The 14,064-nt window shown below is 42.1% G+C and overlaps 1 protein-coding gene across 1 annotated transcript in view; it reads right to left on the reverse strand.

The window, feature by feature from the left end:
- Positions 1-280: 280 nt before the first annotated feature.
- Positions 281-14,064, reverse strand: part of LOC137346579 (14-3-3 protein gamma-B) — an 85,974-nt gene continuing 72,190 nt past the window's right edge. The window contains exon 2 of the mRNA XM_068010096.1: positions 281-1,566. Within this exon, the coding sequence (XP_067866197.1) occupies positions 910-1,566 (657 nt within the window). The 3' untranslated portion in view covers positions 281-909. The remainder of the gene's footprint in view (positions 1,567-14,064) is intronic.

The raw sequence follows: 14,064 nt of genomic DNA on the forward strand, positions 1-14,064 counted from the left end.
ATATTGGAGCATAATATTACACTTGATAAGACAGCATAATAGGCAAGTGCGTTTCTTTTTTTTTAAAAAAACACAAATAAGCTGCTTGAAGATCAATTCCCATTATTTGTCTTTTATGAAATCTGCCTTCGATTCAGCCTGACCCAAAAAAAATGATCCCGCATTTCCAGTAACACACGGAGGGGGCTAATTGGTAACGAGACTGGTCTGTGGTCAAAAATGGCACTAGTTAAAAAATGGAAGGTCCTCAATATCCAATTGTCAAGAGTTTTTCCTGGTGATAAAAAGTCCTCAGTGCTTCAAAAAGTAATACATCTGCCAGCGGGTTTAAAGTAGACCTTGATGCTGGTAGATCTGCAAATTTCTTTAGTTTAAAAAAAAAAATTATATAGAAACGTCAAATTATGAAATGTGAAGAACATAGTTCAGGACCTGAGCCACAGTTTCTAATTAGGGGTATGGGAGTCCAGGGACATATTTAGAGCTTTATAAATTAGTTTTTTTCTTTAAATAGGCAAACTGAAATAAATAAAATATTTAATACTGTATTTCATTAATACTTTTGATTTTTAAAAAACAATGGAGGTTACTGAAACCACAAGAGTATTTTTTTATAATGTGCAGACCTCATCATTCAAGTTTCGCTTCAGTCTAGCTTTACGTTAAATGAAACAACTCCACTTATTTAACTACAGAACAGTCCAAATGCCAATGTGTGGCTCCCATTCCGTACCAGCACAGCCAAGTCTGACTTTCCGCTAGTGGTGTTTTGGCAAATGTCGAAGAGGCGTCAACAGGGCGGAGAGTGAGGGGAGGGGGTAACCGGAAGCTCTCCCCCCCCGACCCCAAGTGGAAAAAAAAAGACTGCGGTCGCAGCTGCAGCAGCCAGTTTCCCCCTCCCCCTGGGGCTTAATTGTTGCCTTCCCCGCCTTCGTCGTCCTGCTGGTCGCTTGTCCAGAGCGTCAGGTTGTCGCGAAGGAGCTGCATGATGAGGGTCGAGTCCTTGTAGGAGTCCTCGTTGAGGGTGTCGAGTTCAGCGATGGCATCATCAAAGGCGGTCTTGGCCAGGTGGCAGGCCTGCTCGGGGGCATTCTGGATCTCGTAGTAGAAGACCGAGTAGTTGAGGGCCAGGCCCAGCCGGATGGGGTGCGTTGGCTGCATGTGCTCCTTGCTGATCTCGTGGGCCTCGCCATATGCCTTCTCCGAGGACTCCACCACTGTGGCGCGCTTCTCACCGGATGCCACCTCAGCAAGATAGCGGTAATAGTCCCCCTTCATCTTCAGGTAGAACACCTTGCTCTCATACTGCGTATCGCTGCAGTTTTTAATCAGGTAATTGTCTAAGAGGTTGAGCACGTCTTGGCACACAGACTCCAGCTCCTTCTCTATCTTCTCTCTGTAGGCCCGCACCATCTCAATCTTCTTCTCATTGCCATCCGCAGAGGTCTTCTGCTCAATGCTGCTAATCACTCTCCAAGACGAGCGCCTTGCCCCTACCACATTTTTGTAAGCGACGGAGAGAAGATTCCTTTCTTCGTTAGAAAGGGCTTCATTCAGTTCTGTTACCTGTTGGGAAGATGCAAAGAAACTTGTTAGGGGAAAGAGAAAAAAAGCAAAATACATAATAGCAGCATCTCCATAACAAGAACAAGAGGACACAGATTTAAGATAATTGGAAAAAGCAAAGGGGGAAGGAGGAGCAATTTTACATAGTGAGCTTATGGTAATGTGGATTGCACTGCCTGAAAAGAGCAGCAGAAGCAGATATGATAGTAACTTCAGAAAGGGAATTGGATAAATACTTGCAGGGCTATGCAGAAAGAACAGGGAATTGGGGCGAAAGGGATAGTTCTTTCAAAAGGGTTGGCACAGGCACAATGGGCCTCCTTTGGTATTGAGATTCTATCTTAAAATCGAGGCCTCTCCGATCACCTGAAGCTATTCACATGCATATCATTAGAATATACACCGATGGAAGAGGATGAAGAGGAATTGCCCTTACGACTCCCTAGGGCAGGGGGCTGCAACCTGCTGCTCGATCTCATTTGCAGCTCCCAATCTTTTCCAGTTGGATTGCATTAACATGAAAAAAGCCATAAAAAGTTAAGTACAAGTCATGCTTTTAATGTAGGGATAAAAGATAATTATGCTACACTTCAGTTTCAAATGATTATTTTAACAAATCATTGCTCTCTAAATAAACCTGTTGGAATGATATAGTTATACCATGGTTATAGATAATACCTCTGATTCAAGGAACAGGTTTTATGGTTGCAATTATTACTGTTTCCAATGTAGAAGAGACAAATTCTGAATGTGCTATTAGTTTTTTCTTAAAATCACAAGAATGGATGGCCGAAAAACTTAATTCTACGCATTCTAACGCTCGATTTAAGATTACTTTACTGAATTATAGTTTTAAAAAGTCAAAAAATGCTAATTGAGTTAGGTCTATTTTAATTTTTTTTTTCTACTGATAACATAAATTCAACAGATCTATTTTATTTATATATGCAAATTATGCATGCAACCACAGACACCTGGCAATTTGCCATGTATTTGGCTTAGAAATGTCGAATTTTCATCTTGCAGATCCCATTAGTTTTTATTTTAGGTAATTTTTTTTTTAAACAAAGACTCTTCAGGTAAGAAAGGTTGCAGACCCCTGCCCTAGGGTAACCAATTTTAACTATGAAATACAAGCTGCATTTGATTTGAGCTCCTGTTGTATGGGGTTGGTAACAAAAATTCGACTTGGTTACACAGAAAAATAAATGAACACAAATAAAAAGATCAGGGAAAAAAACAAAAGGCCAATTAAACTCATTGATGCTCAGATTTTTCACACAGCAATTACAATATAGCAGTCAGTGTTGGTATTTACTGTCCACACAAGTAGCCCCAATCCCATATTCCTTTATCCACTTTTCTTCAACCCCCTGATCTCACCTATTCTCAAATGGTCTCTGCTGCAATCAATTCTCAGTGCATTCTATACCCTTGCATGCCTCTGTGTAAAAGGTTTTTCCTCCTCACTGTCCTAAATCTGTTACATTTAATCTTACATTTATGTCTCTTGTAAGAGTGCAGTTCATGAGAATGTTTTTTTCTAAATAGGAATCTCGAGTAGCTACTTCATCCTAAATGCTATGTTTTGTTTCCTCCAGAACCTCAAAACTGGTCAAGATCATATTTTCCTCAGCTGCCCTTCCTCCTGAAATTTACTAATTTTTAAACCCAATCTTTTCACGTAACCAGAATGGGCTTTGGATGTTAATCTGAGTTTCACAATTGAAATGGAGGCACTTGTATGTTTACTGACTTCTCCCAGCCCCCCAGTTACTATGTGCCAATTGATCCAATGTACATTGATATTTGTTGTAAGGATTCCCCTTCAGCAAAGAGAATCCTACAGTACATGAGTCAGCCATTCAGCCCATTATTAGATTGGTAGATTAAGGAACTTTACTAAAAAGGTGGATAGGCAATGGATAATATTTAAAGAATGCATGAATTACAACAATTGTTCATTCCTGTCTGGCGCAAAAATAAAACCGGAAAGGTGGCTCAGCCGTGGCTTACAAAAGAAATTAGGGATAGTATTAGATCCAAAGAGGAGGCATATAAAATTGCCAGAAAAAGCAGCAAGTCTGAGGATTGGAAGCAGTTTAGAATTCAGCAAAGGAGGACAAAGAGGTTGATTAAGCAGGGGAAAATATAGAGTATGAGAGTAAACTTGTGGGGAACATAAAAACTGACTGTAAAAGCTTCTATAAATATGTGAAGAGAAAAAGATTAGTGAAGACAAATGTGGGTCCCTTACAGTCAAAAACGGGGGAAATTATAATGGGGAACAAAGAAATGGCACAACAATTAAACACATACTTTGGTTCTGTCTTCACAAAGGAGGACACAAATAACCTCCCGGAAATGTTAGGGAACCAAACGTCCAATGAGAGGGAGGAACTCAGTATTAGTAAAAAAAAAAAAATAGTACTAGGAAATTAATGGGGTTAAAGGCTGACAAATCCCCAGGGCCTGATAATCTACACCCAGAGTACTGAAGGAAGTGGCCCTGGAAATAGAGGATGCAATGGTGGTCATCTTCCAAAATTCTATAGTAGGTTACATTTGCCACCCTCCAATCTGTAGGCAGTTCCTACAGATTGGAGGGTGGCAAATGTAACCCCACTATTTTAAAAAAAGGAGGGAGAGAAAAAACAGGGAATTACAGAGCAGTTAGCCTTACATCAGTAGTGGGGAAAATGCTAGAGTCTATTACAAAGAAAGTGATAGCAGAACACCTAGAAAGCATAAAGAGGATTGGGCAAAGTCAGCATGGGTTTACAAAAGGGAAATCATACTGAACAAATCTACTGGAGTTTTTTGAGGATATAACTAATGGAATAGATAAGGGAGAACCAGTGGATGTGGTGTATTTGGATTTTCAGAAAGCTTTTGATAAGGACTCACATAAGAGGTTAGTTAGCAAAATTAAAACACATGAGATTGGGGGCAGCCTCACAGCTCCAGTGACCCGGGTTCAATTCTGGGTACTGCCTGTGTGGAGTTTGCAAGTTCTCCCTGTGACCGCGTAGGTTTTCGCCGGGTGCTCCGGTTTCCTCCCACCGCCAAAGACTTGCAGGTGATAGGTAAATTGGCCATTGTAAATTGCCCCTAGTATAGGTAGGTGGTAGGGGAATTGAGGGAAGATGGGGATGTGGTAAGAATATGGGATTAATGTAGGATTAGTATAAATGGGTGGTTGATGGTCGGCATAGACTCGGTGGGCCGAAGGGCCTGTTTCAGAGCTGTATCTCTAAATAAATAAAAAAATAAAAATAATATACTGGCATGGATTGAGAATTGGTTGACAGACAGGAAACAAGAGAGTAGGAATAAACGGGTCTTTTTCTGGGTGGCAGGCTGCGACTAGTGGGGTACCGCAGGGATCAGTGCTTAGGTCCCAGCTATTCATAATATATATTAATGACTTGGGTGAGGGAACTAAATATAACATTTCTATGTTTGCAGACGACACAAAGCTGGGGGAGAATGTGAGCTGTGAGGAGGATGCAAAGAGGCTCCAATGTGATTTGGACAAGTTGCTTGAGTGAACAAATGCATGGCAGATGCAGTATAATATGGATAAATGTGAGGTTATCCAGTTAGGTTGTCAAAACAGAAAGGCAGATTATCTGAATGATGATAGATTGGGAAAGGGGGAGGTGCAACGAGACCTGGGTGACCTTGTACACCAGTCGCTGAAAGCAAGCATTCAGGTGCAGCAAGCAGTTAGGAAGGCGAATTGTATGTTGGCCTTCATTGCAAGAGGATGAGAGTACAGGAGCAAGGATGTCTTACTGCAGTTATACAGGACCTTAGTATTGTGCGCAGTTTTGGTCTCCTTATCTGAGGAAGGATGTTCTTGCATTGGGGGAGCGTAAAAAAGATTTACTAGGCTGATTCCTGGGATGGCAAGATTGACGTATGAGGAGAGATTGGGTCAACTAGGCTATATTCACTAGCGTTTAGAAGAATGAGAGGGGATCTCATAGAAACCTAGAAAAATTCTAACAGGACTAGACAGGCTAGATGCAGGGAGGATGTTCCCGATGGCTAGGGAGTCCAGAGCAAGAGGTCACAGTCTCAGGATATGGGGTATGCCATTTAGAACTGAGACAAGGAGAAATTTCTTCACTCAGAAGGCAGTGGAGGCCAAGTCATTCAAGAAGATAGATATATTTCTTAATGCCAAAGGGATCAAGGGATTATGGGGAGAAAGCAGGAACAGGGTACCGAATTAGATGAATCAGCCATGATCTTTATTGAATGGCGGAGCAGACCCGATGGGCCGAATGGCCTACTCCTGCTCCTATTTTCTATGTCTATATTATGTCTGTGCCAGTTCTTTGAAAGAGCTATCTAATTAGCAACACTTCCCTGCTCTTTCCACATATCCCTGAAAGTCTTTCCTTTTCAAATATAGATCCGTCCCTTTTGAAGTTTACTATTGAATCGGTTTCCACCATCCTTTCAGGTAGTGCATTCCGGATCACAATAACTCACTGCGTAAGAATATTTATCAGCTGGTTCTATTGCCAATTATCATAAAATGTGTCTTTTTTGTTACCAACCCTCCTGTTAATGGAAGCAGGAACTTTTTTCTCTATCAAAACCCTTCATAATGCTGAACATCTCTATTAAATGTCCCTTTAACCTTCTCAGTCTCTCCCTATAACTGAAGTCCCTCAACTCTCAAGAGATACTGGGCAGCACTTCTCCCTGATTCCATCTGCTAAAGGGTCTTGGCGAATGGTGCAGAGATTGGGCCAGGGAAGAATGCATTGGATTGACTGCTGTTTACCTTATCAAACACTGGAGAGCAACTATTAATGACAAGAAGTCTTTCTGACCATAGGCAAATGCTTAACTGTTGTCTTTCCTTTAAGAAAAACTAAACAGGATTGGCAATTCACAGTACTTGTAGAATTACAATTGGAGACAACCTGCAATTTTCCTGTTACAACATGTACATCTAGAGTCTGCAGATTGATCAGTAAAGTCAATGCTTAGATTTAAAGGAGGTATACAAAAAATAATTTTAAAATGCTGATCAAAAATCAGCACAAAGTGCTAATTTCACTTGTCGACAGACCAACCAAACTGGTGCGACTGTCTGCACCATTGTGGCCTTGACCATTTTATATTTCGATAGCATTTGTATGCAGGAAGACATCTTAAAGGACTTGGCAATGAGGAAGAAAAGTTAGATGGATGTTGAGCAGGATTGAAATGGGAAAAGGGACAAGTTTAGATGGGGCTGAAAGCAATAATTGGAGACAATGGTTTGGAGGAAGTTCTTGAAAACAAGAAAGGAAGAGATAAGATACAGATATGGGGAGCAAGTTCCAGAAAATAACCACCAATATTTAACTAAAAGGAGTGGGCATGAAGCAAGTTTCAATGCCGGAGGAATGGAAGTTGCACATGGAAAGATATAGCTGAAGAAGATTAAGAGGAGAAAGATCACCAAGAGCCCTGAAATAAATTGCAGCTTGGAAAAGATGTGGATGAGGATTAGTTCCAACTGGAGAACAGCTAGGTGATCAAAGACATCACATCCTCAAGTGATAAAATGCATGAACTAGTGTTTCCTGGTGGCAGGAGAACCGCATGGGCAGAATCAAGCAGGGAAGAAAGCTGCATTGATAGTGAGATGGATGGGGGTGTTGAGCTTGTGGATAAGGAATACACCAATGATATGCCCCTCCTCACAAACTGGAGATGGCATCAAGGATGTAAATGGAGACACAAAATGTGCTGTTGAAAGCTGAAGAATTTAGCTCCAGCTTTTCCAATATTAAGCTGTGGAAACTCTGAAAGGTGCTCTATAAATGTTCATCTAAATGGCAGAACATCTCAGTTCCAATTCTCATGTGTGTTTGCATTACATTTAAATGCTGCACAATCCAAGGTTAGACATCTACTGTAGCCTGAGATTAACATACTAGGCTACTACAACTTCAAATATTGTTAATTGTCTGATGGGCAAACCAGTGTTTAAGCATGAGATAACATTTCACTTTCAATGACAACACAACAAAGGCTAGCCAGGGAGAAGAGCACTTTCCTACATTTCAACAGTGACTACACTTCATTGAAAGTAAAGCACTTTGGGACATCTGGTGGTTGTGAAAGGTGCCAAATAAATGCAAGGCTTTCTTTCTTTTATACTCAGCACAAAATTAACATGCAGGTACAGTAAGCAATTAGGAAGGCAAATGGTATGTTGGCCTTGATTGCAAGGAGGTTGGAGTAAGGAAGACTTGCTACAATTGTACATGGCTTTGGTGAGACCACACTGGAGTATTTGTGCTGTTTTGGTCTCTGTACTCAAGGATAGTTGGACTTGCCTTCGAGGGGCTGCAATAAATGGTTCACTAGATTAATTACCGGGATGACAGGGTTATCCTACAAGAATAGACTAAGATGAATGAGAGGTGAAACACAAGATTGAGAGGTCTTGATAGGGTAGACGCTGAGAGGCCATTTCCCCTAGTTGGAGAGTTTAGAACTAAGGGAGCATTTTCTTAGAAAAATGGGGTGGCCATTTAGGACTCAGATGGGAGGAGAAATTTCTTCACTTATAAGGTTGTGAACTTTTGGAATCCTGTACCTCAGCTGTCGATGCTCAGTCTTTTGTTCTTATTTTTTCTTGGGATGTGAGCATCACTTGCAAGGCCAGCACTCGCTACCCATCCCTAAATGCCCTCAAGGTGGTAGCGGCTTTCTTGAACCGCTGCAGTCCATCTAGTGTAGGTGCTGTTAGGAAGGGAGTTCCAGGCTTTTGACCCAACAACAGCAATACTGACCCATGCATATAATCATTGAGTATATTCAAGTCAGAGATTGATAGATTCTTGGAATCTAAGGAAATAGAGGTACGGGGATCGGGTGGGAAAGTGGAGGTCAATGATCAGCCAAGACCTTATTGAATGATGGAGCAGGCTCAAGGGGCTGTATAGACTACTATCTTTTATTCATCATTGCAGGTTGATTTGAACTGGTGTTGGCAAATACACTAGCCACCTGTGGCTAATTGCAATTCTGATTAGTAAATAGAAAATGAGTAATAGACACTGTCATTGGGCTTGTGATCAAAATTCATTTGTGTGCAGTGCAAATGGCATGCAATACTTGTAGCAAGTCAGCAATAACTATTGCACAACACTAAGGGGGAGGCAGTGGCGTAGTAGTAATGTGGTAATGTCACTAGACTAATAATCCAGAGCCCTAGCTAATACTCTGGGGACATGGGTTCGAATCCCACCACAGCAGATGGTGAAATTTGAATTCAATTAATAAATCTGGAATTAAAAGCTAGTCTAATGATGACCATTAAATCATTGCCAATTATTGTAAAAACCCATCTGGTTCACTAATGTCCTTTAGGGAAGGAAATCTGCTGTCCTTACCTGGTCTGGCCTACATGTGACTCCAGACCCACAGCAATGTGGTTGACTCTTAAAATGCCCTCTGAAATGGCCTAGCAAGCCACTCAGTTCAAGGGCAATTAGGGATGGGCAATAAATGCTGGCCTAGTCAGCGACACCCACAACCCACAAACAAATAACAAAAAAAATTAGCGATGCTCATGCATTTAAAACAATTTGCACTTATATAGTTGCTTTAACAGTAAAATGTCCCAAGGTGTTTCACAGGAGCTGGATAGCGAGCCACATAGTGATATTAGGACAGGTGGTCAAGGTGGCAGGTTTTAAGGAGCCTTTTCAGAGGAGAAGAGAGGGAGGGAGCTGGAGAGATTTAGGGAAGAAACTCCAGAGCTTAGTGCCTTGGCAGCTGAAGACATGGCTGTTAATAGTGGAGCAATTAAAAATCAGGGATGTGCAAGAGGCCAGAATTGGAGGATTACATATCTCGGGGGTGGGGGGGGCGGGTGCAGGTGGTGGTTGTCAGTCTGGAGGAGGTTACAGAGGAGAGCGCCCATGGGAGGGATTTGAAAACAAAAATGAATTTTAAAACTGGGCCATTGCTGGAGTAGGAGCCAAATTAGGTCAGCAAACACAGTGGTGATGGGACCTGGCGCAAGTTAGGATTTGCAGGTTGTAGAGTGTTGGGTGACCTCATTACAGCAGTCCAGTTGGTCTTGTGGCAAAGCTCTGGATTCCCATTCTGAAGGCCCTGTACTGTCTTGCTTCTTTCTGCGACTATTTAGCGCAGATCAACCAACCACAGAATACTCGGTTGGCAAGCAAATCTTTATAGTGACATTTCCAGAAACCTGGCATTTTTTCCTCCTGTATTAACCAAGGAACTAAAACAAAATTATCATACAGGACTTCATTTATATAAAATAATCAACACATCCAGGGGTCTAACTGTTAGGAAAGCAGGGGTTTGGGGAGGGGTGGATGTTGGTGTGGTGGAATACTGCGGCTTCAAGTCAAGGGTTAAAATATCTCTGGTGGCCTCCAACAGGAATCCACATTTGCTGCACTGTTGTGGTTTGCTTCAAACCACATTGAAGTTTCCACAGGAAGATTGGCTGTTGCTTCTGTTATTTTTGTTGCTGTGGAGCAGTCTTTTGTAGCATTGTTATACCATAGAAAAGGTGAAGGGCTCGAAAAATCAGATCAAGACAGTTAAAGATTTGTATTTTATATAGTGCCTTTTATGACCTCACGATGTCCAAAAACGCTTTGCAGCCAATGAAGTACTTTTGAACTGTAGTCAGTGTTGTAATGTAGGAAGCACAGCAGCCAATTTGCACACAGCAAGCTCCCACAAATAGCAATGCAATAATGACCCATTAATCGGTTTTTGTGATGTTGGTTGCGGGATAAATGTTGGCCAAAGCAGCAGTGAGAACTCTCCAGCTCTTCAAGTAGCATTACAGGATCTTACACATCCACCCAAGAGTGGCAGTGCCTCGGTTTAACGTCAGACGTGCCGCTGATCAGTTGAGACAACACAGCAATCCCACAGTACTGCACTGGAGTGTCAGACTATATTTTGTGCTCAAGACTTGAGTGGGGCTTGAATTCACAACTTTCTAACTCAGACGAGAGTGTGACCAACTGAGCCACAGCCGACACCTATTGCAGTTAGTGAAGCTGTGATGAATGGGCAATTGTGCCAAAGAACAAGTCAACAACTCAAATGTTCCAAGAGCATTGGCAGATTATCTAACCACAAAGGCAGCAAAGCCAAGCCCAATTCTGATCTCACTACAAAAATATTGCAATATCCTGCTCAATCCCCGGTCACTTTGCACATGGGGAGTTAAGACCAAATGTAGTTTTGAGTTGGCGTGAGAGACGGAGAGGGATATGGACCCGGTGCAATTCAGTCCCCTTGTTAAGGCATGGCCATTCTGTTTTTATTTTACAGAATCACATAATTGTTACAGCACAGAAGTGGGCTATTTGGCCCATCGTGTCTGTGCTGGCTCTCCAAAACAGCAGTTTACCTAGTGCCACTCCCTGGCCTTCTCCCCATAGCCCTGCACATTCTTCCTTTTCAGAGAACAATCCAATTCCCTCTTGAATGCCTCAGTTGAATCCGCCTCCACCACACTCATTCAGTGCATTCCAGATCCAACCACTTGCTGCGTGAAACAGCTTCTCGTGTCACTATTGCTTCTATTGCCAATTATCTTAAATCTGTGCCCTATTGTTCTTGATCCCTCCACCAATGGTAACAGTTTTTTCCCTATCTACCCTTTCCAGACTCCTCACCATTTTGAACACCTCCGTCAATCTCCTCTCAACCTTTTTTTCTCCAAAGAAAACAATCATAACTTTTCCATTCTACCCACGTAACTGAAGTTCCTCATCCCTGGAACCATTCTTATGAACCTTTTCTGCACTCTCTCCAATGCCTTCAAATCGTTCCAAAAGTGGGGCACCCTGAACTGGACACAATACTCCAGTTGAGGCCGAACCAGTGTTCTATACATGTTTAACTTAATTTCCTCACTTTTATACTTTATGCCCTCATTAATGAACCTAGAGTGTTGTCTGCTTTATTAACAGCTCTCTCAACCTGTCCTGCCTCCTTCAATGATTTATGCACATGTACCCCCAGGTCCCTCTGCTCCTCCACCCCTTTAGAATTGCACCCTTTATTTTATATTGTCTCTCTACGTTCTTCCCACCAAAATGAATCACTTCACAATTCTCTGCACTAAATTTCATTTGCCATTTGTCTGTCCATTCCAGCAGCCTGTCTGTCCTTTTGAAATTCTACACTATCCTCCTCACAGTTCACAATGTTTCCAAGTTTTGTATTAACTGCAAATTTTGAAATCCTGCCCTGTACACCAAGGTCTAGTTTATTAATATACATCAGGAACAGCAAGGGTCCTAACACCGACTCTTGAACTCAACTACAAACCTTTCTCCAGTCTGTAAAACATCCATCAACCACTACTGTTTCCTGTCACTCAGCCAAATTTTGTATCTGTTGCAACTGTCCCTTTTATTCCATGAGCTATAACTTGGCTCACAAGTCTCTTGTGTGGCACTTTATCAAATGCTTTTTGGAAGTCCACGTACATGACATCAACAGTATTGCTCTGATCAACCTTCTGTTATCTTAAAAAACTCCAGGTGAGTTAAACACAATTTGCCCTTCATAAATCGGAGCTGGCTTTCCCTAATTCACCCACATTTGCCAAGTGTCTATTAAATTTGTTCTGAATTATCATTTCCAGAAGCTTCCCCACCACTAAGGTTAAACTGATTGGCCTGTTAGTTGCTGGGCTTATCTCTACACCCTTTTTTGAACAAGGGTGTAACATTCGCAATGCTCCAGTCCTCTGGCACCACCTGAGGCTAAGGAAGACTGGAAAATTATAGCCATTGCCTCTGCAATTTCCACTCCCACTTCCCACAGTATCCTTGGATGCATCTCATCCGGTCCTGCTGTCTTCTGACCATACGAATTAGGAGCAGAAGTAGACCATTCAGTGCCTCGAGCCTGCTCCGCCATCTCGAATTCCAAACTCCCATCTACCCCCGGTAACCTTTGATTCCCTTGTCTAACAAGAATCTATCTACCTCCGCCTGAAAAATATTAAATGACCCTGCCTCCACCACCTTCTGAGGCAGAGAATTCCAAAGTCATACAACAAACAGAGGTAGTTTCTTTACTCAGAGAGTAGTAGGGGCGTGGAACGCCCTGCCTGCAACAGTAGTAGACTCGCCAACTTTAAGGGCATTTAAGTGGTCATTGGATAGACATATGGATGAAAATGGAATAGTTTAGGTCAGCGCAACATCGACGGCCGAAGGGCCTGTACTGCGCTGTAATGCTCTATGTTCTAAACAGAAAACATTTCTCCTCATCTCTGTCCTAACAGGGCGACCCCTAATTTTCAAACAGAGTCCCCTAGTTCTGGACTCACCCAGAAGAGGAAACATCCTTTCCACATCCACCTTGTCAAGACCATTCAGGATCTTATAAACTTCAATCAAGTCTCCCCTCAATCTTCTAAACTCCAGCGAAAACAAGCCCAGTCTGTCCAACCTTTCCTCAAGACAACTCGCTCACCCCAGGTATCAATCTAGTAAACCTTCTCCTAACCGCCTCTAATGCATTCACATCGTTCCTTAAATAAGGAGACCAAAACTGCACACAGTATTCGAAATGTGATCTCACCGGTGCCCTGTATAACTGAAGCATAACATCCTTTTATTTTCAATTACTCTCATAATAAAGGATAGCATTCCATTAGTCTTCTTTATTACTTGCTGTACCTGCATACTAACTTTGTGACTCATGCACTAGAACACCTAGATCCCTCTGCACCTTGGAATTCTGCAGTTGTTCCCCGTTTAAGAAATACTCTTATTCTTCCTGCCAAAATGAACAATGTCACATTTTCCCACATTATACTCCATCTGCCAGATTTTTGCCCACTCAACCTATCTATATTGGTCTGCAACCTCACGGCCTCTTCACAACATACTTTCCTACCTACCTTTGTATCATCTGCAAATTTAGCTACCATACCATAGCTAGCTCGCCTCATCTAAGTCATTGATATAAATTGTAAAAAGTTGAGGTCCCAGCACAGACCTCTGCTGGACTCCATTCATCGCATCCTGCCACTCAGAAAAGGAACCATTTATGCGTACTCTGTTTTCTGCCAGCCAGCCAATCTTCTATCCAAGCTAACGTTACCCCCTACACCATGAGTTCCTACTTTGCGCAATAACCTTTTATGTGGCACCTTGTCAAATGCCTACTGGAAATCCAAGTACAGTACGTCAACGAACTCCCCTTTATCCAGTGTATGTTACTCTTTTAAAGAACTCCAATAAACTGGCTAAACATTATTTCCCTTTCACAAAACCATGCTGAGTATTCCCAATTACATTGAGTTTTTCTAAGTGCCCAGCTATAACCTCCTTAATGATCGATTCTAACACCTTCCCCACGACAGACATCAAGCTATCTGGCCTATAGTTACCCGTTTTCTGCCTCCCCCCTCCCCACCTTCTTAAATAGAAGGGTTATATTTGCGACTTTCCAGTC

Source organism: Heterodontus francisci, chromosome 30, assembly GCF_036365525.1.
Source record: "Heterodontus francisci isolate sHetFra1 chromosome 30, sHetFra1.hap1, whole genome shotgun sequence".
Classification (NCBI taxonomy): Eukaryota; Metazoa; Chordata; class Chondrichthyes; order Heterodontiformes; family Heterodontidae; genus Heterodontus; species Heterodontus francisci.